At 39.8% G+C, this 27,018-nt stretch overlaps 1 protein-coding gene across 1 annotated transcript in view; it reads right to left on the bottom strand.

Annotated features, from left to right (window-relative positions):
* The window catches only part of LOC139728334 (heparan-alpha-glucosaminide N-acetyltransferase-like), a 79,902-nt gene that overhangs the window by 32,336 nt on the left and 20,548 nt on the right, over positions 1–27,018 (bottom strand). Inside the window, exons 9-13 of the mRNA XM_071639279.1 lie at positions 24,064–24,094; positions 21,782–21,918; positions 20,808–20,932; positions 20,064–20,185; positions 16,090–16,222 (exon numbers count right to left, since the gene is read on the bottom strand). Coding sequence (XP_071495380.1) covers positions 16,090–16,222; positions 20,064–20,185; positions 20,808–20,932; positions 21,782–21,918; positions 24,064–24,094 — 548 coding nt within the window. The remainder of the gene's footprint in view (positions 1–16,089; positions 16,223–20,063; positions 20,186–20,807; positions 20,933–21,781; positions 21,919–24,063; positions 24,095–27,018) is intronic.

The following is a 27,018-nucleotide window of genomic DNA, read 5'->3' as shown; positions in this document are numbered from 1 at the left end:
CACTCCAACTGCAGGACTTTGTTCCAGTAACAAAACTGGGGATACTCTCTAGCCATCTTCTGGCTCCAAAGATCAAATGTTCGCAAATTCTCAGTTGCACATGTCGTTTGGTAGTCATTATATGCTTTTCGCTGCAAAGCGTACAGTGATGCCGCGGTGACTTGGTGTGCCCATTGTGGCCGCGATGTTTGCGAACCTTTCTGAAGACTCTCAGCTCTTCCTTCAGTTGATACACCTGCACTGGTCATTACACTAGTCCAACCACTCCCATCGAGGAAGTCGCCGATCACCTTTAGCAAAGCCATCTCCACATGACGTCCTCCAAGCATCACCACAAATTTGTCTTTACCATACATGCTTGGCCATGTCCACTGGATCTTCTAGCATAGATGGGTTGATCAACTGTCAGAACCGGAACTTGTCTTGGGTTAACTAATTCGGTTGCCTGCTTGATTAGGTTCATGCCATGTTTCGCCATTGTTAGTGTGTGAGCACTCTCTCGAAAAAGAGGTAACAACCCAGTAATTGCAGGTGGCCGAGGAGCTTCATCCTGTAGATGTGCCATGTACGCTGACCAGGAGATATTCTCTTCACGCTCATGAGCTTTCATCTCCAGCAGACTTTGTACAAACGAAAGCCACTCTTTTTCTTTGTCCTGTAGTCCAATGGACACACTTGGAGTGGGCGGAGTCTTGGGTTTCCTTGGAATAGGAAGATGAGATGGAAATGCTGCAGGAGGGGCATCACAATAAGATTCAGGCAAGGCGGTTATGGCTTTGGGACGCGTTTTCTTCTCACTCTCAGCAACATTCTCATGATTTCGAATGGTACGTCGATTGTCCTGTGACACATGTTGCGTCAGTGATATCGCGGTTCCATGAAATGAACTTCGTGCTGATACTGATGATGGGTTGTGATCTATGTTGTCTAGGTTTCCTGTTGTGAACAACCCAGTTCGCAATGCAGTCGGACACACCACCCCGTCCTGTCGGTATATCTCGATAACTCTGTTGGCCTCATCTGTGGATACTTGCAGTATGCGATCGTAGGAAACAGACAAACCATGTTGAAAAAGAACGTCAACGAGATCCCGTTTTTCTTGTTTTGCTATGAATGAGGAGACCCAGGTAAAGGGGCAGTGATGTTTCACTCTCCAAGTTGTGACGTAAGCCTCCTGCGGCAGTCTCCGCCCTCCCTCTTTTTACGGTGTTGAACGTTACAAGTTGGGTCAAGGATTGTACAGGGACGCTCAAGCTTCTGTTCATCGCCGTCTGTTTCTGTATACTTGTTCCAGCAAGGATCATTTGCATCAACGCTGTCAATGATGGTGGGGCGTTGTTGTATGATTCCTCAACTAGGGATCCATTGAAATGATATTGCCTTTGCAAAATATCTTTGCGCACAATCTGTGCAGCTCTCATGAGAATGACTGCGTCGTCATCAGAGCGTTGTCTACAAGCATTCAGTAGAGCCTCACCAATATTCTCTTTTGAATGTCAGCACCACTTCAAGATTGCTTTTATGTGCCTCAAGTTGTGGCAGCTGTCTGAGAAGCTTGTTCATAAGGTGAGTTGAATTGATCTTCTTTGAAAATATTGCCTCCTAGTTGTATCAGACGTTCGTTGTAAAGCTTGGTAAGATCGGATAACTTGAACAGAGTGTAACTATCATCTTTACACTTCATTTCTTCCAAGTTGGATATCAGTTCGGCCAATGCTACTGATTCTGGTTGCATGGTTTCACTTGAACTGGCTCCCTCTTTTTTTCTTACAAACGATCTGTATCTGGTGTGGAGAGCAGTCAGGCACTTCTTGTGATATACATCAGCACCTGATGCCGTCATATCACGTACTGACAATTTAGCCAGGAGTTTTGCATCTCTCAGTTCTGTCGCCGTCATTCGAACATTGGAATCTAGATTGAATGTTGCTGCATTGCAAACTGTTTGGTCATGACTGATAATTCTATCACAAAAGAAACATGTGCTAGCGTTACTCTGTTCAATGGATGGAGATGCGAAACTTGTTCTAAGTCTTTTCTTGACAGGCCGAGTAAGTTTCATCAAGTTTGAGGTGTGCACTTCGCTTCTTTGCCCTTGATTTCGCCCTGCCCACACGTGAACTGCTACACCGCACATAACAGGTTTTGTGCATTTAGTAGAGCGGTTAAGCCCTCAAAATCATGAGAATTGTGCAAAATTTGACTAAAGCATGAAACTTTTCACCAGTGTTAGTACATACCATGAGATTCATCTTAAGATCGGAGGTAAGTCTGATTTGACCTCTGATGACCTCCAGAGGTCAATGAACTTCAAATATCAGAATATTTATGTTTGAAGGCATTTGTGAAAGATAGGCCTAGACGTTGGTTACGCTGCACTAAATATGCATTTGTACTACAATTCTTCTGATTCCACAGGGCATTGACAGGTTTCTACCTTTGACCTCTGATGACCTTTAGAGGTCAATGACCTCAAAATACCATTATAGTGATCTGTGATGTTATTAGGTAATGATAAACATGATTAAGATGTGCAAAACAAGCTATCTGTTTTACAATGAAACTGTCTTCATATTCCAAAGAGCAAAAGACAGGTTTCTACCTCTGACCTCTGGAGACCTTTAGAGGTCAATGACCTCAAAATATCATAATATTGATCTGTGGTGGCATTAATTAATGATAAACATGGTTAAGATGTACAAAACAAGCATATCTGTTTTACAAGAAATTGTCTTCATATTCCGAAGAGCACAGACAGGGCTCTACCTTTGACCTTCTGGTGATCTTTAAAGAATGTACAAAACAAACACAATTGTAGCCCAGATGGCTACTAGCACATGTTTATAATAAAGGATAAAATAGAATAGAATAGAATAGAATAGAATAGAATAGAATAGAATAGGATAGAGAGTAAAAGAAAACAGATCACTGCAGTCGTTTTCCTAGACACCCTGTGACACCAATATGCTAAGTATTCTCCTCTTCTAGGAGTTTTTAAAACCGTTTACTAGTATCTTCCTTCCAGCTGTTCCCTTTTTTTTCAAACCCCCCTCTTCCAAGAAAATTCTATGGTGAAAGGAATTTATGAGTTTGACATTGGCTACTTTCCCCGCTAGTGGTCAGCACTCTCCATCCCCAAAGCCCCGCGCCAAATTACGGGAAATAACGTGATGACGTGTTTTTGCCCTCTGATCCCCAAACATAAATGACCCTCTGAGCTGGAAGGTGGCCCTCCTACCAGAATGTATTCCTCTATTCTAGCATTTATTGTTCAGTGGAATGGGTCAAACAGGAACTCCAAAGACAAATTCAGGGACAACGACCCAGAACAATGATGACGTTGGTTGTTATAAGGACACTAATATCCATTTGGTTTATCATTTTGATATACAAGAAACAATAAAGTCTTTACCAGTGGTTACATAGAAGAAGTGAATGAAGAAACTAACAGACAGTGGGCGAATTAATCAGAAATTGAGATGAATCATTACAAAATTGAATTCTCACAGAAACGAATAGGAGGAGCAAATTGAACATTTGTGACCAATAAGGAATTAATTTCTAGTGAACACCACGCCCCAATATAAGATTGAGCCAATGACATGCTCTAGAGAATGGAAGTTTGTTAGTAAATTAGTTATAAAAAAACATGTCTGAGCCGAGAAATCAGTTATAGTGGCAAAGCACAATGGGAGTGGCTTCACACTATATAGTGAAACAAAGGCTGCAGAGCATTTTGGAACTTTGAGGAACTTTGAGAATAGTTGGAGACCACAGAGATAAAGACAGGAGTTCCCCTTCCTTGGTACATCATGCCCTCTCCAAGTCAATCAACTAATCTTTATCGACGCTGTGAATGTGATGAGGATCTGACTGTCGTAACTGAATCCGCGAGCAGCAGCACATGAGGAGAAACTGTGCGTCACGATAAGACAAAACTTTGGTTTACGCCAATTTGGAGTGCAATTACAAACTCCAAATAGTCAACTGGTGTCATCGGAGATGTTAAAGCACCCTGTCAGACTGATACAAAGTGGACAGTGATGGTGACGAAGAGTCTAATGAGAGCGCAACAGCATACCACTCAACGGACGGCCCAGCCACACTGACGAGATCGACAATGACATGCAGACGAGGACCTCATTCGTCGACCGTACCGATGTCGAGATAAGTGACCACACCTACTAGCATCATTTCTCCCTACTAAATCCCTCCATTTCCCATAGAATAAGACGGTATATGAAATGGTCTCAAAAGCCGTAAAGACGTTCCTAAGAGATGAGTGGAATGCTGAACTAAGTTGTGAGGAAAGAAACTTGTTTGTGAAGAAGTTTTTTGTTTCAGACCTACAGGAAGGCGGGTTGTTGGAACAAATATGCCGTTAGTAGCATTGGTGTTATCCATGTAAATTTTATCATTCTAACGCATTTTGCATTTGGTGTTGTGGAACAATATTTAGTTTCTTCTACTTTTGGAATTTTGGTGATGATTGGTGTCTATGTGAGTATTTAACCCCCGACCAGTACAGAGAGAAGGTGACAGACCAATCCAATATCTATCCGCCTCTGTACAATAATTGGTCGCCGGCTTGGAGAAAGTAGTAAGGAGTTTTAGGGAACTTACACAATAATGACGTTGTCTTCATATATTCCAAAGAGCACATGCAGTTCCACCTTTGACCTCTGATGACCTCGACACTTAAATGACCTCAAATTATCAGAATATTGATGTTTGACATCATGATTAATGGTAAACATGATGATGTTCTATAGAGAGCATTGGATGGTCCTATTTATTAATCTGGTCTGGTGCATACTGAAAACGGAAAAAGCATAATTAAAAAATCGACCATTGACCCTTGCCAAAAACGCTGCCCCGGAGCCCTACCCCACCCCCACACTTAAAACACACACACACACACACACACACACACACACACACACACAATTCCGCCGCCCCACTTAAGGTGTACTCTTTAGGAAAATTGAACATGAAATTGTAAAGTGCACATCACCATGTCCCCGGTGAAGAAATATTAATTGCACTGTATAATGCTCTCGCAGATCTGTCAAACCTGTACCGCCCACCCTGGCAAAAGGCAGCAAGTGACAATGCGATATATTTCTTATAAATGAACAAAATAATATTGCGCTGGCGATTCCAATGACATATCTCACAGGATTGATTTCTAAGCCATATTTTTTTTCCAGGAAAAATATCACTAAATCAGATTTGAGCAATTTGTCGAACCCCCCCCCCCCACTAAAAGTAGGACAGTATGTGTATTATATGTATATATATATATATATATATATATAGATAGATAGATAAGAGAGTAATCATTAAGAGGAATTACTTTAATTTACGTTTGAAAGACATTTCAAGAGATGTAGTCTGATTTGTTAAGGGGCAAATCATCTAATAGTAGAGCGGTTAAGCCCTCAAAGTCATGAGAATTGTGCAAAATTTGACTAAAGCATGAACTTTCACCAGTGTTAGTACATACCATGAGATTCATTTTAAGATCGGGAGGCAAGTCTGATTTGACCTCTGATGACCTCCAGAGGTCAATGAACTTCAAATATCAGAATATTGATGTTTGAAGGCATTTGTGAAAGATAGGCCTAGACGTTGGTTACGCTGCACTAAATATGCATTTGTACTACAATTCTTCTGATTCCACAGGGCATTGACAGGTTTCTACCTTTGACCTCTGATGACCATTAGAGGTCAATGACCTCAAAATACCATAATATTGATCTGTGATGTTATTAGTTAATGATAAACATGTTAAGATGTACAAAACAAGCATATCTGTTTTACAAGAAATTGTCTTCATATTCCAAAGAGCACAGACAGGGCTCTACCTTTGACCTCTGGTGATCTCTAGAGGATTGTACAAAACAAACACAATTGTAGCCCAGATGGCTACTAGCACATGTTTATAATATAAGGATAAAATAGAATAGAATAGAATAGAATAGAATAGAATAGATAGAATAGAGAGTAAAGAAAACAGATCACTGCAGTCGTTTTCCTAGACACCCTGTGACGCCCAATATGCTAAGTATTTTCCTCTTCTTGGAGTTTTTAAAACCGTTTGCTAGTATCTTCCTTCCAGCTGTTCCCTTTTTTTTTCAAACCCCCCTCTCCCAAGAAAAATTCTATGGTGAAAGGAATTTATGAGTTTGACATTGGCTACTTTCCCCCACTAGTGGTCAGCACTCTGCATCCACCAAAGCCCCGCGCCAAATTACAGGGAATAACGTGATGACGTGTTTTTGCCCTCTGATCCCAAAACATAAATGACCCCTCTGAGCTGGAAGGTGGCCCTCCTGTCAGAATGTATCCCCTCTATTGTAGCATTTATTGTTTAGTGTAGTGGGTCAAACAGGAACTCCAAAGACAAATTCAGGGACAACGACCCAGAACAACGATGACGTTGGTTGTCATAAGGACACTAATATCCATTTGGTTTATCATTTTGATATACAAGAAACGAAGTCTTTACCAGTGGTTACAGAGAAGAAGTGAATGAAGAAACTAAAAGACGGTGGGCGAATTAATCAGAAATTGAGATGAATCACTAGAAATTGAATTCTCACAGAAACGAATAGGAGGAGCAAATTGAACATTTTGACCAATAAGGAATTAATTTCTAGTAAACACCACACCCCAATATAAGATTGAGCCCAATGAAATGTAGTAATTTAGAGAAAGGAAGGTTTGTTACTAAATTAGTTATAAAAAACATGTCTGAGCCGAGAAATCAGTTAGAGTGGCAAGCACAATGGGAGCGGCTTCACACTATATAGTGAAGCAAAGGCTGCAGAGCATTTTGGAACTTTAAGGAACTTTGAGAATAGTTGGAGACCACAGAGATAAAGACATGAGTTCCCCTTCCTTGGTACATCATGCCCCCTCCAAGTCAATCAACTAATCTTTATCGAAGCTGTGAATGTGATGAGGATCTGACTGTCGTAACTGAATCCGCGAGCAGGCAGCACATGAGGAGAAACTGTGCGTCACGATAAGACAAAACTTTGGTTTACGCCAATTTGGAGTGCAATTACAAACTCCAAATAGTCAACTGGTGTCATCGGAGATGTTGAAGCGCCCTGTCAGACTGATACAAAGTGGACAGTGATGGTGACGAAGAGTCTAATGAGAGCGCGACAGCATACCACTCAACGGACGGCCCAGCCACACTGACGAGATCGATAATGACATGCAGACGAGGACCTCATTCGTCGACCGTACCGATGTCGAGATAAGTGACCACACCCACTAGCATCATTTCTCCCTACCAACTAAATCCCTCCATTTCCCATAGAATAAGACGGTATATGAAATGGTCTCAAAAGCCGTAAAGACGTTCCTAAGTGATGAGTGGAATGCTAAACTAAGTTGTGAGGAAAGAAACTTGTTTGTGAAGAAGTTTTTTGTTTCAGACCTACAGGAAGGCAGGTCGTTGGAATGTATATGCCGTTAGTAGCATTGGTGTTATCCATGTAAATGTTATCATTCTAACGCATTTTGCATTTGGTGTTGTGGAACAATATTTAGTTTCTTCTACTTTTGGAATTTTGGTGATAATCGGTGTCTATGTGAGTATTTAACCCCCGACCAGTACAGAGAGAAGGTGATAGACCAATCCAATGTCTATCCGCCTCCGTACAATAATTGGTCGGCGGCTTGGAGAAAGTAGTAAGGAGTTTTAGGGAACTTACACAATAATGACGTTGTCTTCATATATGCCAAAGAGCACAGGCAGGTTTCCACCTTTGACCTCTGATGACCTCGACAGTTAAATGACCTCAAATTATCAGAATACTGATGTTTGACATCATGATTAATGGTAAACATGATGATGTTCTATAGAGAGCATTGGATGGTCCTATTTATTAATCTGGTCTGGTGCATACTGAAAACGGAAAAAGCATAATTAAAAAATCTACCATTGACCCTTGCCAAAAACGCTGCCCCGTAGCCCTACCCCATCCCCACACTTAGAACACACACACATACACATACACACACACACAATTCCACCGCCCCAGTTAAGGTGTACTCTTTAGGAAAACTGAACATGAAATTGTAAAGTGCACATCACCATGTCCCCGGTGAAGAAATATTAATTACACTGTATAATGCTCTCGCAGATCTGTCAAACCTGTATCGCCCCATCCTGGCAAATGGCAGCAAGTGACAAATGCGATTTATTTCTTATAAATGAATAAAATAATATTGCGCTGGCGATTCCAATTACATATCTCACAGGATTGATTTCTAAGCCATATTTTTTTTCCAGGAAAATATCAATAAATCGGATTTGAGCAATTTGTCGAACCCCCCCCCCCCCCCGCTAAAGTAGGACAGTACGTGTATATATGTATATATATATATATATATATATATATATATACAATTGTATAAGAGAGTAATCATTTAAGAGGAATTACTTTAATTTACGTTTGAAGACATTTCAAGAGATGTAGTCTGATTTGTTAAGGGGCAAATCATTCTAATGTTTGCAGTCTTGTAAACATACTTGTATCTTTATCGAAAACTGTTCGAGTACGTGGACGGTGATAAGTAGGCCCCTATGAATCACTCTGTAAAGTAAATTATATATGAACTAAATGGTTTCTTTTGAACATGTGTTGTATTGAACAGTTCTTGGTAATTCTTTTCCAGGCAAAATGTGTAAATTACATGAAAATTCCGATTTAAAAGCATATGATGGGAAATGTAAACAGTATGTGCGAATGCTTCTATGTTTCCTGCTAAACTTATTTGTTAGTGGGGAAAAGAAAAGAAAAGAAAAGAGAAGTCTCGCTCTACGTGACCACGTCTACATATACCACAACGCCTATGGATATCTTTGTTTCACATTGTTAGTGGGGAAAAGAAAAGAAAAGAAAAGAGAAGTCTCGCTTCATGAGAGATGTTCAGATCCCCCTCTACACCACAATGCCTACGAATGTCTAGGCTGAAGGTGCGTTTGATTGTCTTATAGGGCCTATAGAGCACCAACAGTAAGTGCAGATTAATTGGCACGCTATCTTTTGAATAGAAACAATACTTTGTTTCACACAAGATGATAGCAGAAAGACAACTGATAATCATCCGCTCATGTGAAATCAAGCAGAACTTCTTTTTCAAAACATTTCAAGAGGCATCTTGGTGAGTTACAGTCTGTTACACATGCCAATATAATGTGAAAAACAAATTGAAGGCCACGTGCAATACAGCCTCGCATTTTCCGACATCACAAAAACTTTGATCAACACGTTCCATATGTACCCGTGATGGAGAGGGAAAATAATAAACAACAGCATCGCAAGATTGGTGCATTTCTGCCAAGACAACAGACAGGAACTGATTCCACGTAAAATACATAAACATGTATTTGGATTTTTCCATGCATTTTTCCCATATCATTACACACAATCATTATACACGCATACTTGATATGGTGTTCAGCTCACTGTGTGCAGACTGAGCACGACCCGATAATTCAGAACCTCTACCTGAGAAAGGATTGTAGCCTATCCCGCGAATCAAAAAGAAGCTTTCTTATATCATCTTGTGCATCCTGTACTCTATGTGCAATGCACTCATCATAGAGACAAGGTTGCCTTCACCCAAACTGTTTAGATATTGCCACTGGAAGACTCTGATGACTGATCGCATTCAGTGGCTGTGCACCTATAAGAACGCTGGGCTGACCTCAGGATGTCTATCCAGTTAAGTCGTGGAGGAGATCCTGGTGTGCCGATCGCGTGCTTCACTGAAGACGCAGATGCTGCCCTGTCTTGAAAGAGATCAAGGGTATAGATCTAGACCAATTTCAGCAGGTTACACTGAATCATCACTTGCTGGCAGAGAGTCTTAACCGGATCATGCAGGTGATATTACCCGCTGTCAGCGTACCCTGATTCACACATTGGATGCAAACCGGATGGCGGCATATTGGAAACAACCAATATTTGGGCATGGGGGCACAACTCTTGGCCAGGCCCAAGTGTTAAGGAGTATCGAGCATAAAGAAGACAATTAGAGTAAATACTAGTTCCACTCCTATTTTGAATTGAGGGTACCTAAAGAGGTCATTAAAAAAATGCCCAAAATTGCTTGACGTAATGACCCAAACTCAATTGGATGACAATAGCAAGTTGCAAGACACAGGGTTGCTTCATGTGGAATGCATGTTATGCCTCACAGTATGTCGCTTTCCAAATGGTCCATGACGTCACTTATATGCTCCAGGACCATGAGTTATTCATCGGAACCATGCAGCCCACGAGCTTGACACTGACCGACACAGGCCCGCCAGCTCGAAACTAGGTAGCATTGCCCATGAGCTTGACACTTATAGCAGGGCTCCACACTAACTTTTATTTTTGGTGGCCCAAAGGCAAACATCCGACATTTTTTGGTGGCCCGATCAGGCACCAAAGTCTTCATTTCTGAAATTTTGGTGGCCCGATGTGCGTTTTTAGTGGCCCCGGGCCACAGGGCCACCGTTAGTGTCGAGCCCTGCTTATAGTATAGGCAAACCAGGCCCATAAGGGTGCGACACATGGGGGGAGGGGGAGGTCCACAAGACCTACACTGAATAGATTAAGCTTTCTGATGTAATACATATATTAATCTCGTGGGCCTTGTTTTCGTCGAGTTCGCGGACCGCTCAGCTTTTGGGCCTATTATACTTTGATGTCGAGCTCATTGACCTTGTTCATCTAGTGTTTAGGTCACGGGATGTATGACTCGTGGGCTGCGTAACTCATGTGCTGTACGACTCGGGTTGTTTGGCTTGTGACGTACACCTGATGAGGTGGGCCTGTTGTTTTCTAGTTAGCATCTGTCATCCTTTCATCCAGTTCAAGGGACTTAGTTTGCCATATGCCTTTTTACAAACCAGTAAGCATCAACCAAAATATGGTACTCCTCTCCCCACCTTCCATGTTTAAGCGTACAAATTTTGTCCAGTGCAAATTGGATAATGTTGCACATAATTTCATGCAAGCTAGTCTGCATAACTAACCCTAACATAAATATTATATTTGAGGTCACTGCCATCACTGATGAAGACACGTAAGCTTCATTTCTGAAGTAATTGACCGCTCACATTCCTGAGACCTGTTACTATGAACCAATGCTTTGTGGAATATGCATACATATACTTTGATTATAACGTCAAGGCGTGATTTGTACATGATTAAACATTCAGGATTAAACCAATGAAGCCAAACATCAATATTTGCAGTCCTACACAAATTTTGATATTCTAAAAGTCTGACCTCACATTGTCCTTGGAGGTCAAAGTTGGATATACATAGGGTACCGTAATGGCCAATCGTTCTGTGGGATGAGAAGACACTTCTTGTAGCATAAATGCTAATAGCATAATGCATAATAGCACACCAGGTATACAGTTAACCATTGAACATACATCAAATATCAATATTTTGATATTTTGAGGTCATTGACCTGTCACAGTCCTCAGCGGTCAAAGGCAGAGACGTGTAAATAATTTCCCTTGATCTGAGGAATAGGAAAACGATTCAGTTGTAACACAAATGAAGTTTAGGACATCGTTATCATGTTTATCATCAACCAATTGCACCAAATATCAAAATTCTGATAATTTGAGGTGATTGACCTCTGGAGTCATTAGAGGTCAAAGCTAAAAACCTGTCAAGGATCTGCGGAACATTGAGGCAATTCCACTGTTAAAAAACGGTTTTTAGTACATCATTGCCGTGTTTATCATTAATCAATGACAAAATATCAATATTCTGATATTTTGAGGTCATTTAACTCTGCAGGTCATCATAGGGTCAAAAGTAAACCTGTCAGGGTTCTATGGAACATGAAGACAATTCCACTGTAAGAAAAAATGATTCTTTTAGTACATCATTACCATATTTAACATTAATTAATGACGCAAAATATCAATGTTTATCAAATTTTGAGGTCATTGACCTTTGGAGGTAATCAGAGGTCAATTCAGACTTACCTCCCGATCTTAAAATGAATCTTATAACATGTACTAACACTGGTGAAAGTTTCATGCTTTAGTCAAATTTTGCACAATTTTTCGGCTTATCTGCTCTACTAATTTGGCAGCATGCGCAGCTAGGGTTTCTGCAATACCACAACCGTCATTTAGTCTGCAGATGTTTATCCCGCCAGGCAAGGCATCTAAATGATTTACAGAATAACAAGTCTTGCGGAATATTTCAACGTGCTTACTGGTACATCAAATATACCCTACGTCTAGAAGACGTACTGAAAATCATGTGTTTATATAAGTATAGATGGACAAGAACATACATGTAGAATATGTAACAGCGTCAAGAGGAATGAATGTCGCAAGACTATTTTGATGATAAGAAAATCAAAGCATTTCATAGTTATACATTTACAAACTTCATGAAGCAGCTAAACAAATAAAAATACAAAATACAAATATAGCTAACATATTCTATCAAAAACTTCGAAATTTTGCAGCGTGCAAACTGCCAGTAACTGACCTTATGTCAACCTTTTAGAGACAAAGTTTGTCTTTATCATGATCATTCTCAATTCATTCTGATATCAAACAAATAATGCAGAAATGCAAATGTGTCAGTAGAGATGCATCACGTACAGGGGTATTTTATATGGTGCAACATGCACAAGGCACAAACGACTGCATGTTCCAGGACATTTGTACCCCTATAAGAACAAGCTGCATCTGACTGAAAACGTCACGACCTTAAACCTAAGTATTATTTTCTTTATATAATACGGTTTAATGAACAAATCTCATTTACCTTTATTTGGTAATATCAGTCAACTACATGACGTAGGCAAGTTCCCACGATGACCACGATGTCCGTAGGAATGTATTCCAAATACGGTACACAAGACTTGGACATTGTTTACAATGAATAAGTGATTGAGCGCATTTGTAAGTGATTAAGCGCGCATTTGTAATTTCATTGGGTGCGCACTGCTGGAGTATGTAGGCCTACATTATGACGTCAGTGAACGTGAATGACGGCTTTTTGCTGCACTTTTTTTTTTTGCACCCCGTGCATGCGGGATCTAATTAAGTCCCGATGTTTGCTTGGGCGGCCATAATGGAATTCAAATGCCGGCCATGTAGGTGGTCAGACACATTTCGATTGACCAATTATTCAAATCGGCACGTTCTAAAGAAATCTGGGCAACAAAATTTACCTCTATTTGCCATTAAGAATTCAAGATAGGGAACTTCAACATTTTCGTCTGGGCGGCCATATTGATATTCAAGATGGCGGCCATGCAGCTTGCCGAACATTTTGAATTCATCCATTATTGAATCCAACATGTTAATACACTTTTGTGTGCTAATGCCAACGCCTCGTCATTTACAATTCAAGATAGGGATTATCAACTGTACTTTGTCTGGGCGGCCATATTGGAATTCAAAATGGCGGCCATGCAGCTTGTCTGGCATGAAAAATTTATCTTTTATTCACTTTTATATGTTCACATACCTTGGAGCACCAAATTTGAGCTCCGTTTGTCATTTAGAACTCAAAATAGGGCTTTTTCAACGTTTCGTCTTGGCGGCCATCATGGATTTCAAAATGGCGGCCATGAGGTTTGATAGACTTCTAATATCAATCCATTATTGAATTGAGAATGTAGAAATACCCTTCTGTAGCAAATTATCAGTGTACAGGTCACGTGGAACCAAAGATATAGGGATTTCGTCGTTTCGTCATGGCGGCCATATTGGAATTCAAAATGGCGGCCGACCCAGTAGTCAGATCTCTTGGATCCGGCAATTTTTGAAATCAGCGCCCCAAAATACCCCTCTATGCAAAATTTCACAATTTCCGCCGGATGTGAGCAAATTTTTCACATATCTGCCCCACTATTGCGATCTGTAAGCTTGGATAGGAAGCCAAATGAAGAGCATACACTACACAGAGAGCGTATCTATGGTAGCAACAACAATGGAGCATGCACATGTGGACAAAACATTACCGAAACGCTGCGAGACATGTTTCTGAAAGCCGAACTATGTAAATGTGTGAGACGCACTAGCCAATAGCAAGCGAGATGCCGCGCTGTAGCAACACTGGGCACATTGTCATGGCGTTCAAAACAAGATCAAAACTGACAAGAGCGATCTAACATAGGGTGTTTAAAATTCCATTTTTCATAGGAAAACCTTAGTCTTATGCCATGAAATTTAGTGTAGATGTAGAAAACACATCAAAGATTCTATTTCTGCAAAAAACTAAAATCGACAAAGATATTGGTCAAAATCTTTGTACATCGCCTAGCTAGGACAGAATTTGCTTGTGCGACTTTTGCCTGAAACTGTTGTGGCAGGTCACATATGTTCTTGTTATTTTTCTGGGGCAGGGAAGTCTATGGTTTGGTAAAGAGAAACTCGACTGGATGTCAGAGATTTGCATCAAAGCACCTTTCTAGAGGAATGAAGGGTTTGAACTTCAGCACTGAGTTGAAATGATGCAAGCTCTGCTCCAAAATCAGATTTAAGAATGCTTCCCCTGGGTCGACACATATGGCAAGAAGTCAGCCACTAGTGCTGTGAAACAAAAGCTTAAAAGCAAGGCAATAAATGGGACCTATCCCCTCTACAAACCACCACATTAAAATGCCACAGACGTCATGTGTAAACAGACAGTTGGTGGTGATAACAGAGGTAAAGATGATATCGTCTAGATTCTGGAATTATTCTTTTTTCTTTTCCTTGTTTAATGCTTCACCCACAGTAATGGCACATCAAACACTGCATACTTTAGGTGTGTCACAAATTCACATGGTTTACAGCAAATAGCCTATTCAAGAAAATGGAAAGAACAAAATTCCAGACAAAATGTCAGCCTCAGGCAGGACCAACTGTTTAGATTAGAATTGCACAATGGTATGACAGGTTATTTTTATGAGCTACAACATATGCCTGAGAATATTTGAGGAGAGTCATTAAGTAGAAACTAATCCATCTTGATGGCATTCTTCCCTCTGGCAAAGTAGATTTTCACAATAGTGTGCATTACTCTATTTAGACAGGGTGAGAAAAATAAAATAATAATAATAATAGACGTTTATAGAGCGCCTTTTCCACTGGATACAAAGCGCTATGACATGTCATCCCTGGTCGCCATAGGAGATAAAATATGTACAAACTACCAGGCAGCGACAGTACAAGTGCAGTGCACATATGTGACCCTGCACCACAAAACAAACACAAAGTCGCCAGACAAGGATTTTTAGTTAAGGACAAATTCTAAAAGGGCAGACTCTAAGCTTTAAAATGATGTATAACTCAATTCAAATGGACACTCCTACCCTATCTAAATATTGGACAGAAAGCGCTCACTCTGGAAAAGTGCGAACCGAGAAAAGAGGCTCCGAAATACAGGGTCTATCTGTCTATTCAAGCGTTTAATCTTTACCAAACCGTGCTAGCCGTACGATGAATGGGACAAAAAACAAGATGTAAACCACTGGAGCACCAACAATGAAGGGACTATCAGATTTAATTGAAATTGAGCATGCTCTATTAAAACATTCTCTCCATGATTAATGCCAACTTTCAAAGCAGTAGTGTTATCCTTTCAAAAGTTATCAGACTTGAAAGTGAAGAGTTTGCAAAGGGTTATCAAGAAATGAGAAGGGACCTCTATACATATACCTGATATCACTACTCTACAAAAAAAAGGGTTGTAGAAAAACTACTGAAAATGCACTTTCCCATTCATTTTATGATCCCAAACTCAAGAATAATGTAGAAGAAAAATGGCTCTTTCAGAAAATATGGAAAACTCAAAATTGACTTGGTTGACCCGTTTCACCTTTCTTGAGTCCTCACATGAAATCAAGGGGTGCGATTTTTTGTTCGTTTTGTGGTGCACGGTCACATATAGGGACATCAAAATAAATAAGTCTTCAAGTTTTGTTTTGAAATGATCAAGAGTTGGTGATGATTTGGGAAGAGGACTAGACAGACAATGAAAGTGAAGTACACGTAGGATAGTAACAAGTCAGGTCAGAACAAGACATCCCTGGACTCACCCTTGCTGTGCCGTGTGCGTATACGTGGTCATATGTGAGTATGACTTTGTCGATGTAATTCGCTGCTCCCCCTGTGCAATTCTCCAGTGAGTTGTCCTCTCCCACTAGTGGTCCACCTGGACCAAGATAACCCCTTTGAGAAGCGGCAAATAAAATCAAAAGAAAGAGCGATTTTCTTGCTTGATCATACATCAGTCTTCGGCTTTAATACAAACTACTATTCTCTGAGCAATTCGAAGTTTAGGGTTCTTAAATGTGGCCCAACTTCCTTCAAGCCTGGACTCGTAGGTCCAAGTCATCCTAAAGAGTGATTATAAGAGCAAAATTTAGACATGCAACTGTGTAGAATTGCTGACATTGCCTATGGAGGTGACTTATAAAATAAACATCAACATGATATTAAAGGGGATGGCTAGTAACTGATCAGTGGGAATTAGTGGGAATGCTGGGGATGATTGTTCCGATCCTTGTGGGATTCATTTAAGAGTACATGTACATTATATATCTATTGTGTGAAAATTGTTTGCTTCAGAATGGTCTCATATTCAAGTAATGTGCAGTTTAATGTTTCCAGGTTAGCATGCCTGTACAGTGACGGGGCATTACACTGCACATTACTTGAATATGAGACCGTTTTGAAGCAAATAATTTTTGCACAACAATAGATATATAATGTACTCGTACATGAATTCCACAAGAATTGGAACAATCATTCCCCAGCATTCCCACTGATTCCCACTGATTCCCACTGATCAGTTACCAGCCATCCCCTTTAAGATGATGACCAACTCGATTCTAATGCCACATTACACAAGCTTAAAGATTCTCGGGTGAATTAATGACTTGTTCATGTCACACAATATTATTGTACATGTGCACTGGATACAAATAGAGTTTGGTACAACAGCTTTGAGTCAGTCCACTTCAGAAAATAAAAATGGCCGCACCCTGGTATATTACTGACTATTTGATGTCACATTATTGTAATGCACTGCATACAAATAGATTTTGGTACAAGAGCTTTTAGATTATAAAGTCAGTCCACTTAAAAAAAAGAAAAAAATATGCCTTCAACCTGATAAAAGCCCCTAATAGTTTGTACATCAACTGAACTCCAAGATTACACTGTTCCTGAGAAGCCTGTGCTACAGGAAAATAATCTTTCGACAACCACTCACTGGGATAATATCGAGGTTTGTTGAAAAAATAGGTGACCAAAATTTTCAGGTGATTTTGATACATGGAAAAAGCAAAATGTGTCTAGATTTGAGAAAAAAAAAATCTGAAATTAGATTTAAATCTACAGAATTTCATGCCTGCATTCAAGAAGTGCTTACTTAAAATAAAAAAAAGAGAAGAAAGGAAAAACCCTGAAATAGAGATGGACCTTACCTCCTACCAGTATCACTATGATGAAGTATTGCAGTTACAAAAATGAAAAAAAAAAATATCCAATAGCTCTCCATAGAGGGCAGTATGCAATTGGATATTGTGGTAAATATGCAAGGCTTAATACATTCATCACTCCCATAAAGACAGGTAAATCAAAGACAAACAAGTAGACTGCTAATTACTCAATTTCTATCAAAATGTCACAACACTCCAACAATTTCCTTTTCTTCAGTCATTTCCATGTCCTAACTTCACACTTTGTGCACGTTATGCCATGCAGTAACTATCTACAGTACATTTGCACAGAAATGTTACATTTTAGGACTAAATATGCATCCAATGTTAGTTCTGTTTAATCCATAAGAATTCATAAGTTAAAACTAGATATATCGCTACGGCGACTGATATGCCTCCACCATAATGCATGGTTCTCCTAATAGGTCTATAGTACAATGTCTTGACAATGTGTGATGACAGTTTCACACAGTTGGCAAAATATTAAAATGACAGGTTTGACACAAATGTGCTGAATGTTCACTTTCCTACAACTAGGTTCAATTGGATGAATGATTAAAATGTCAGAGTGCAGGTATTTGGGGAACTGACGATTTTTACTTGACTTTTGACCCTTTTATAAGTTTATGCATTGAGTAATTTTCAAGGTATTGAGAAAAAGTATAATTTCAGTATCAAATGGGAAAATAGCATCATCTAAACCTGGCCTTTGACCTTTGACCTCACAGTTCCAAAGAGAATCACTGTTAGGTTGAACATGCATAAATATGTAAGTTTCATGATGATACCTTGAGTTACTTTTGAGATATATGGAGGAAAAAGTGCAATTCAGCACTTTCACTTGACCTTTGACCTTTTGACCTTTGACCTTTTGGCAAGAAACTTCCCACAGAATATATATTGGGTAATACATGTATACATCAAGTAAAAAAAAAAAAAAACCTTCAGGCATTGCATAAATATAAGGAAAGTACAATGTAGTGATATTTTGAGGAGTTGACCTTGACCTTTGACCCCCTGACCTTTGAACCATGACCCCCAACTTCCCTAGATAATCACTGCCCATTGGAACAAGCATATATACTAAGTTCCATGAAGATACCTTGAACCATTTGCGAGATATGGAGAAAAACATGAATTTTCAACCTTTTTTCACAAAATAACCTGTGACCTTTGACCTTTGACCCCGTGACCCTAAAATCCAAACAAAGTTTTATCCCCCCAGGATATACCCTTATACCAAGTTTGATGTAAAACCACCACACGGTTCTTGAGATATCGACAAAAACAAAACGGGACGGACGTACGTACGGACGTACGGACGGACGGACGGACGACCCGAAAACATAATGCCTCCGGCCACTTCGTTGGCGGAGGCATAATAAGCAGTGATTCTCTGTTTGTGATATTACTGTCCAATCACAATGTCCCTATAACGTACACGGATCGGCAAAACTCTTGATTTGAAAATGACGCTCACAGGAACAAAATATTTGGATGCAGGGAGTGCATTTTGCTTTTCTTTAATCAATGTGCTCCACTTACCGTTTGTGATGGTAAACTCAAACCACCTCTTACGGGACATACAATATGTGACTGTGCACCTCAAAACGAACATAAAGTCGCACACACTGATTTTGCTTGAGGACTGAAAATACGTGAAATGGGTCAACCTAGCTGATCTTGACTTTTTCATTTTTTCTGAAAGAGCGGGTCTTCTTTTACATTATGCTAAAATTTGGTATCATAAAACGGGCAGGAAAATGTGTTTTTTAGCAGTTTATCTCGAACATTTTGGGTAGAATAGTGTGATTAGATGTGTCTTTAGAATCCCTTTTTCATTTCTGAAAAACCTTGTCCACACTTTTCACTTTCAACTCTAATAACTTTTAAAAGGATAGTGCTACTGCTTTGAAAGTTGGCATTAATTATGGACAGAATGTGTTAATGAGGCATGCTTAATTTCACTTAAATCTAATAATCCCTTCATTGTTGTTACCCTGGTGGTTTACTTCCTGTTTTTTGTCCCATTCATCGCACAGCCAGCACGGTTTGGTAAAGATTAAGCGCTTGAATAGACACTGTACTTCAGAGCCTCTTTTCTCAGTTCACACTTTTCCTGAGTTTGTGCTTTCTTTCCAATATCTAGATAGGTTAGGAGAGTCCATTTGAATTGAGTTATACATCATTTTAAAGCTTAAAGTCTGCTCTTTCAGAATATGGTCTTACTTAAAAATTCATGTCTGGCGACTTTTTGTTTGTTTTGAGGTGCAGGGTCACATATATGAAATCAGCCTGAATCGGTGACATGACATTCGCTTCCACAACAATTGCTCTGGTCTTATTTTCTGTAAGAACTTAGGGTTAGGGTTAGGGTCGGGATAGGGTTTTAGGTTTAGGTTGATGTGAAAATTAGGATTAGGGTTAGGGATATGTTTGAGGGAAGAATTTATATATGGCTTTAGTGTGCAGATATTTCATGGGAGCAACTGTTGCAGAAGGAAATGTCATGGAATGGCCAGGACAATCCCCCATCCCCCCTCCTCCACTCCCAGATTGGTACTTACGTGGGACAGCCGGGAACAGGAAGCAAGAATGTGAGGCAGATATGCAGAGCAAGGAGACCAAGCATGATGATCCACTCATACCAGTAGTCCAGGATGTCTCGCAGCTCGCAGTAGAGTCGATTCTGCACAAAAAATGTGACAGAGTCCCATTGCTTCGTTTTGCTTGGTGTTTCATTTTGTTACATTTTACCAAACTACCCAAACACAACCATGTAGATACATTTTGCCCCCTCTCTGGATCTGGAGTATTGAGTTTGCACATTAGATTATAGTGGAGTATGAGGGAGCAGATTTAATATTCATGCTTACAAAGAAAATAACAGACACTTTCATACTGTATGTGTCGAACACTGTTTGTATGTGTATATGTACACTCATCTCTGTATATGTTTGGAGTCCAAAACCATGGGTAGGTACACATCACTGAAACTACACATACAGTAGTTTTGTTGGTAGCATGAACGCATGCTAAAATTTCAGGAAGGGATCGAGAAGTGAACTACATGCATAGTTTAGCATAGTGTGACCACAGCTTTTGATAACTTTCTTTAATCATGTCGGAGTTTGATGCAACTTCTACCATACTGTTTATCTACTAATTTCAGCTTGAACACTGTGTGGAGTTGCACTTCAGTAAATGGACAATCTTTTCATGAATTGACATCATAAAAGTTACCCCCCCATCACCCTGCAAACCCCCCCCCCCCCCCCCCCCCTTGGTCTGCCGTCCACCTCAGATCTCACCTGGACTCTGTACTCCTCTCCTCTGTGCTTGACCGATGCCAGATGGATGACGGCCACCACCAGGTAGGAGGCCGCAATTCTCTGCAGCACGCCGGGCACTCGAAACTTGGACAGGTTAGTTCCTCCTGTTTTGGAAGGTAGGCACGCAGGCATGAGGGGGAAAGTTATCACACACTGGTGGGACTATAACCATGATAATAAAAATGATAATAATACAGAACATTTATTCATATAGCATTAATACAAGAGTTTCTAAGCAAATTATGGACACTGAGAAATTGAATGAAGATACCGAGTACGGAATATTATTACGAACATTGTGATATGCATACCAAAGGAAAGATTGTTAGCTCTTTGGGTTGATCTGATTATTGCAGTGAGCAAGTAGTGGTCATCTGTATCAATTGAAGATCTAGCATACCACCTCCTCCATCCTAAATCAATTTCAGATTGATGTGCAATAATATTAAACTTATTGTATAGCTCTCATCACGGTCAAGGGACAGAAAGAACATATTAGGGAGCTGCGACATAGACGTTTATTAAAGACGATGATTACATTGGCCATTTTCCTCTCTCCCTGCAGGGTGTTGCAAAGTAGCTTTAGATTACGCGAGGACGCAACCTATAAAAACTAAAATGACGCCCCAATATGATCAGTTTATCAAATAGCTCTCTTCATCGTGAATTGAGTGGATACAAAAATAGTCCAGAATGCATAGTGAAAAACTATGACGTGAGATATGAATAAATTAATTTTGAAAAGCAATTTTGTGCATGATTAGAATAGGTTTTTTTCTTCTGAACATCCGCGTCGCAAAAAATCTGAAGCTCCTTGATATTATGGGAAAAGCGTTGATAATCAACTACAGCACAATACACTTCATGAACATTGGAAAATGGCAGATTTGTTGGACTACCACCCTTGACAGGACGTGATAACACTTTAATAGTTTCGTGATTGAGTGCAATACCATCGAGGATGAGTCCTAGACCGAAGAGGATGACAAAGCGCCGCACCACTTTCAGGAGCATTGTCCGCCGTGAGACGCCATGGCGGAGCAAAGCTTGAAACGACATTGTGATGGAGACCCCCATGATGAATATAAACCTGAAGTGGATGAGCAGAAAATGGACAAGAACAGATGCCTTTACAAACATCTTTAACACACAGAAAACACTACAAGCAAGTCAAAAAGTTGACAGACTTCTTTTCTTAAAGTTTTTGGGGAAAATTGGAGCTAGACGAATGGGTTGTCTTGATTTGACATGACTTGACTGGAGACAACAAACTTGACTGAGCAGGTTGCTAGAGATGTACTCTTGTCAACTGGTCTTCACAAACTTGATTTGAATAACTATGAAACAGGAGTCATATATATACATGTATTCAAGTCAATTTGCCTCAAATAGGTGGACTTATAATAGCAGATGTCAGTTACACTATGATCTACATGCCTGCATTATCTTGATCTAAGACATGAATCAACTAGCCTAAAAATTTTCCAAATCTGACTATAAATGAATTTCTATCTCTTTTCACTCATCTCCTGTGTAATTTTTATATTGAAACAGACACATATTTTGCATGTCCCTGTGAAAGATGGAGATTGAATGGATGTCAGCTCTATTCATGCGAGACTGTATGCTCAACTCAATCAGGTATTAAATAAAGTCTTCCCGACCATGTACACAAGCAGCAAATAGAATGTACTGACCATCCTGTGAAATTAAAAAATGAGCCAGTTTGGGGTTTCAATTTGCATGTGAGGGGAATAAGGCCATTTGTACCAAAACAGCATGTTGGTTTTTTAAATTAAAGGATAAGCATCTGTGATGTAATGATTATTCAAGTAATCCAAGAAAGGTGCTTTTCAGCACTTCCACCAGACAGCAAAAGTGGCATTTGTCAATAAAATCAGTAAAAAACTAGAAGTGTCGCTATGGCGACTGATGCCTCCGCCATAATATCTGATCCTCCTGATAGGTGTATAATACAATGTCTTCACAATGTGTGATGACAGTTTCTCATAATTGGCAAGATATTGAAATGACAGGTTTGTCAGTTCATTTCTTGAATATTCACTTTCCTTGAACTAGGTTTGCTATAATTGTCTAAGAGTGCAGGTACACATATTTGGGAAATTGAGGATTTTTACTTGACTTCTGACCGACCCTTTTATAAGTTTATGCATTGAGTAATTTTCAAGGTATGAAGAAAGAGTGTAATTACAGTACAAATATACTTTTTTTTTCATTTAAACTTGGCCTTTGACCTTTGACCTTTGACCTTCTGGCAGGAAATTTCCATGAGAATCTCCATTAGGTAATACATGTATATATCAAAATTTAAAACTAATAATGCAAGCATTGCATATACTAGTATATGAGGGAAATAGTAAAATTTTGAGGAGTTGACCTTGACCTTTGAGCCCCTGACTATTGACCCATGACCCCTAAATTCCCCACATAATCCCTGCCAGTCAGTACATGCGTATGTACCAAGTTCCATGAAGAAACATTGAACCATTTGCGAGAAAAGTGAAATTGTAACATTTTCACCTAACCTTTGACCTTTTGACCTTTTGACCTTTGACCTTATGACATGAAACTCTCTCTGGAGAATCTTTACGCAGTAGTACATGTCTACACTAAGTTTCAAGAAAATATCTTCAGGCATTGCATGGATATGGGGGAAATGTAGTAACATTTTTAGCATTTGACCTTGACCTTTTGACCTTTGACCTCTTGTCAATGTCACTAAAATCTCCTCAACTAATTGCCCCATCATACATCATCCTTGGACCAAGTTTGGTGAAATTTGCTCAATCCAGTCTTGAGTAATCGCGTAAACGGATACAATTTCATGATTTGACCTTGACCTTTGACCTTTGGCCGATTTCACCCAAAATCTAATCAAGTAATTGCCCCATCATACTTTACACTTGGACCAAGTTTGGTAAAATTCCAGTTAATATTACTCAAGTTATCGCGTAAACGAAAGCGGACGGACGTACGGACGTACGTACGGACGGACGGACAACCCGAAAACATAATGCCTCCGGCACCACTTCGTGGCGGAGGCATAAAAAAAAAAGAAGATTGTTAATACATTTGATGCACAATAATGAAATAGATACTCTCCAAGGTGTTCATAAAGGACCATTCTGTTCATCTGGTCAGATAGAACAGTCAATGTACCCAAGTGCACATTAGCTTACTCAAAGCTGGCTTATATATACACCACACAGCTTACCAAGGAAACACCAAATCTGCCACAGTCAGCCCTGGTGGTATGCAAAACAAAAATAAGGAAACTCAAAATCTCATATCAATTCTCCAGGAATATTTGAAATGTGTAAACATCTAACGTATCTGCCTCTAATGATACATTTGATGTTTACATGTGTTTGTGTGTGTTGCATGAAAGTTCTACATATTCAGTTATTTTTTCCAATGATAAATAATGCCCTCTTTCAAGAAATGGTGAAGGTTCTACTTAACAGGAAAAAAACAGGGGAAAAAATGCTTTGAATGGCAGCAAATTTGTCACAGCTGCACGTTTACAAGTGTCTGAATAAAACTAGAAATGTCTCTACAGCGACTGGTTATACCCCCGCCAAACAACATTTCATAAGCTTTGGTCAAAACAACATTTCATAAGCTTTGGTCAAAAAAATGAGGAAGTAGTTAAATCCACAAGATCTTTCCTTGATCTTCTGCCATTAATATGCCGTTACCATGGCAACGTACTTTCGGGTACTGTCGAAAAATGCGTCTTGCACATCTACAACCAAAGGCACACATCTGTACCAAGTTTCATGGAAATTGGGCAAAAGCTGAGGAAGTAGTTTGCAACACAAAATTTTCCATCATTTTGGCTCATAATATGTGAGCTGTTACCATGGCAACATACTTTTTGTCACTGTCAAGAAATGTGTCATGCTGACCTATATCCTAAGACAAACATTCAATATGAATTCCATGAGAATCGGAAGAACACTGATGAAGCAGTTTTGCCATGAAGCATTTTGCCCTATATTTTACCAATAACATGCTGTTACCATGGCAACGCACTTTTTGCCACTGCGGAAATATGTGTCTTGCACATTAACATATTCAGATGAACATCTGTACCTAATTTCATAAAAATTGATCAAAAACTGTGGGAGGAGTTCGCGACGCAAGATTTGTACCCATTTTTGCCCATAATATGCCGTTACCATGGCAACGTACTTTTGGGTACTGTCAAAAAATACGTCTTGCACATCTACAACCCAAGGCACACATCTGTGCCAAGTTTTATGGGAATCGGTTGAAAACTGAGGAAGTAGTTCGCGACGCAAGATTTGCAACGGACCGACCGCCCGACCGCCCGACCGCCCGACCGTCCGCTGATTCCTATATACCCCCTTCAAACTTCGTTTGGCGGGGGTTAAAAAAAAAAGGAGAATACAATTTCAAAAGCTAGATGATCATTTGAAGTTTAGTAAATCAGACTAAGGTACTGGTACGTCCTGTGGGCCATTGACAATTGCCACTCATTTTTCTAGCTTCATTGCTTTTACAGTGTATTAAAGGGGAAAAAAAACCCAGACAAACAACAAAACAAGCAAATTTTTCTTGTGGTAAATTCTCCCGGTGCATACATTCATGTTTTCACTACTTTATCTACATACATGTATAAAATGCCCAAATGACAACCATAGTGCAAATATTATCATATTTGTAAACCTTTTTGGTCATGATTTCAAGCAAGCTATATCTATTATGATAAGCATTTTTGCATGGTTAGCTGGCTGTGGGTTTGTTGCTAATGGCTGCATAAATGACTTCCTACATTTAATTTAAGCTTGTGTCATGCATTATCTCCAGCTACACATACTGACTAACCCGTGATCATTTTCAAAATAATCTAGCGTTGGGAATTAAAATGCTATTTCCGGGAGGTTATCGAGTCCCATCGCAATGTTGAGGGGATTATTAACCTCCCTATTGTAGCATTACAAACACTTTGGATAGAATATTCTGTATGTTCCATCCTCCTAAACCAGTCGTCACTTCTAATACACATTGATAAAGGTAGAATTCAACAGCAGAGTTAAACCCCCCCCCCCCCCCCCCCGGGGAAAAAAATGCAGATGAGATTGTGTGCTTTCAAATTATATTCAACAACAGCAAAACAAGGGTTAAATTTTTAAAACTCTGCATGCAATAATGGAGACACACATTGCACTGCAACACAGAGTGGAGTGAGCTACTGCACATTTATAGTACATACACTATGCATGCATCTAGAAACGGCTACATGTATACAAAATGTATATGCCTAGTCTGACAATGAATGGAGCGGGTCATGCAAAGCTATGTAACAACAATATACTACTGTAGAAACAGGTGATTATAATGATTTCTTTGTAATAATTTCAGCTGCATGCAATGGACAAGTAGTGCTTCACACAGGACAGGACTGAACTACCATGCATCTATGATGTATGACATTAAAACATAATGGCAACACCTACCGACAAGGCCGCAACAACATGCAGATGGTATGAATCTCCAACTGTTAACTTCTCTAAGGCACTAGAACTCATTACACGGATAGTTGGTATAAATCACTCATTTAATAATGTCACTGTTGTCGTGGGGGGGGGGGGGGGAGGGCAAGGTTTATGAAAAATGTGTAGCTTTGACAGTTAGACAACTTGCCATCCCTATTTTTGACATTTTACATGATTTATGACATATAAAGACAATTCTCACTATCGCCAATGACGTAAAAAGTACCCGGATGTTGATTTAAGCGTCATTTGCGGTGCATTATGGGATAGTTCGGAAGCCAAGTCACTTCCGTTCGTACGTGCGTGATACGCGACTAATGCTCTTTACATATACAACCGACTGAATCCTACGTGTACTTGCTATTTCCTCGACTTGAATTTTAGCTTTTATATGATTTGAAATTTTTCCATTCCAGAGAAATTGCTGTAAATACGATTATATGGGTCGTTACTGCGAAGCTGCCAGGTGTTGGTCGCACGACAATAACCTAACAAATCTACAGAAATATCCCTGGCATGCGAGACGTGACATGGTGAAGTTTCCGGGTGACTCCACAGTGTGTGCGACTTGCTTGGTGGCCCGACCAGACGCTGTGCGAAGCACAGTTACTTATATAGCGACTGGGCTGTGTATAGTTACTCGCTTG

Source organism: Diadema antillarum, unplaced genomic scaffold (genome assembly GCF_040938485.1).
Source record: "Diadema antillarum isolate AM-2024a unplaced genomic scaffold, OU_Dant_1.0 seq00000173_RagTag, whole genome shotgun sequence".
NCBI lineage: Eukaryota > Metazoa > Echinodermata > Echinoidea > Diadematoida > Diadematidae > Diadema > Diadema antillarum.
Note: the sequence above shows the minus strand (reverse complement) of the source record. Positions and strands in the feature narration are given on the sequence as shown.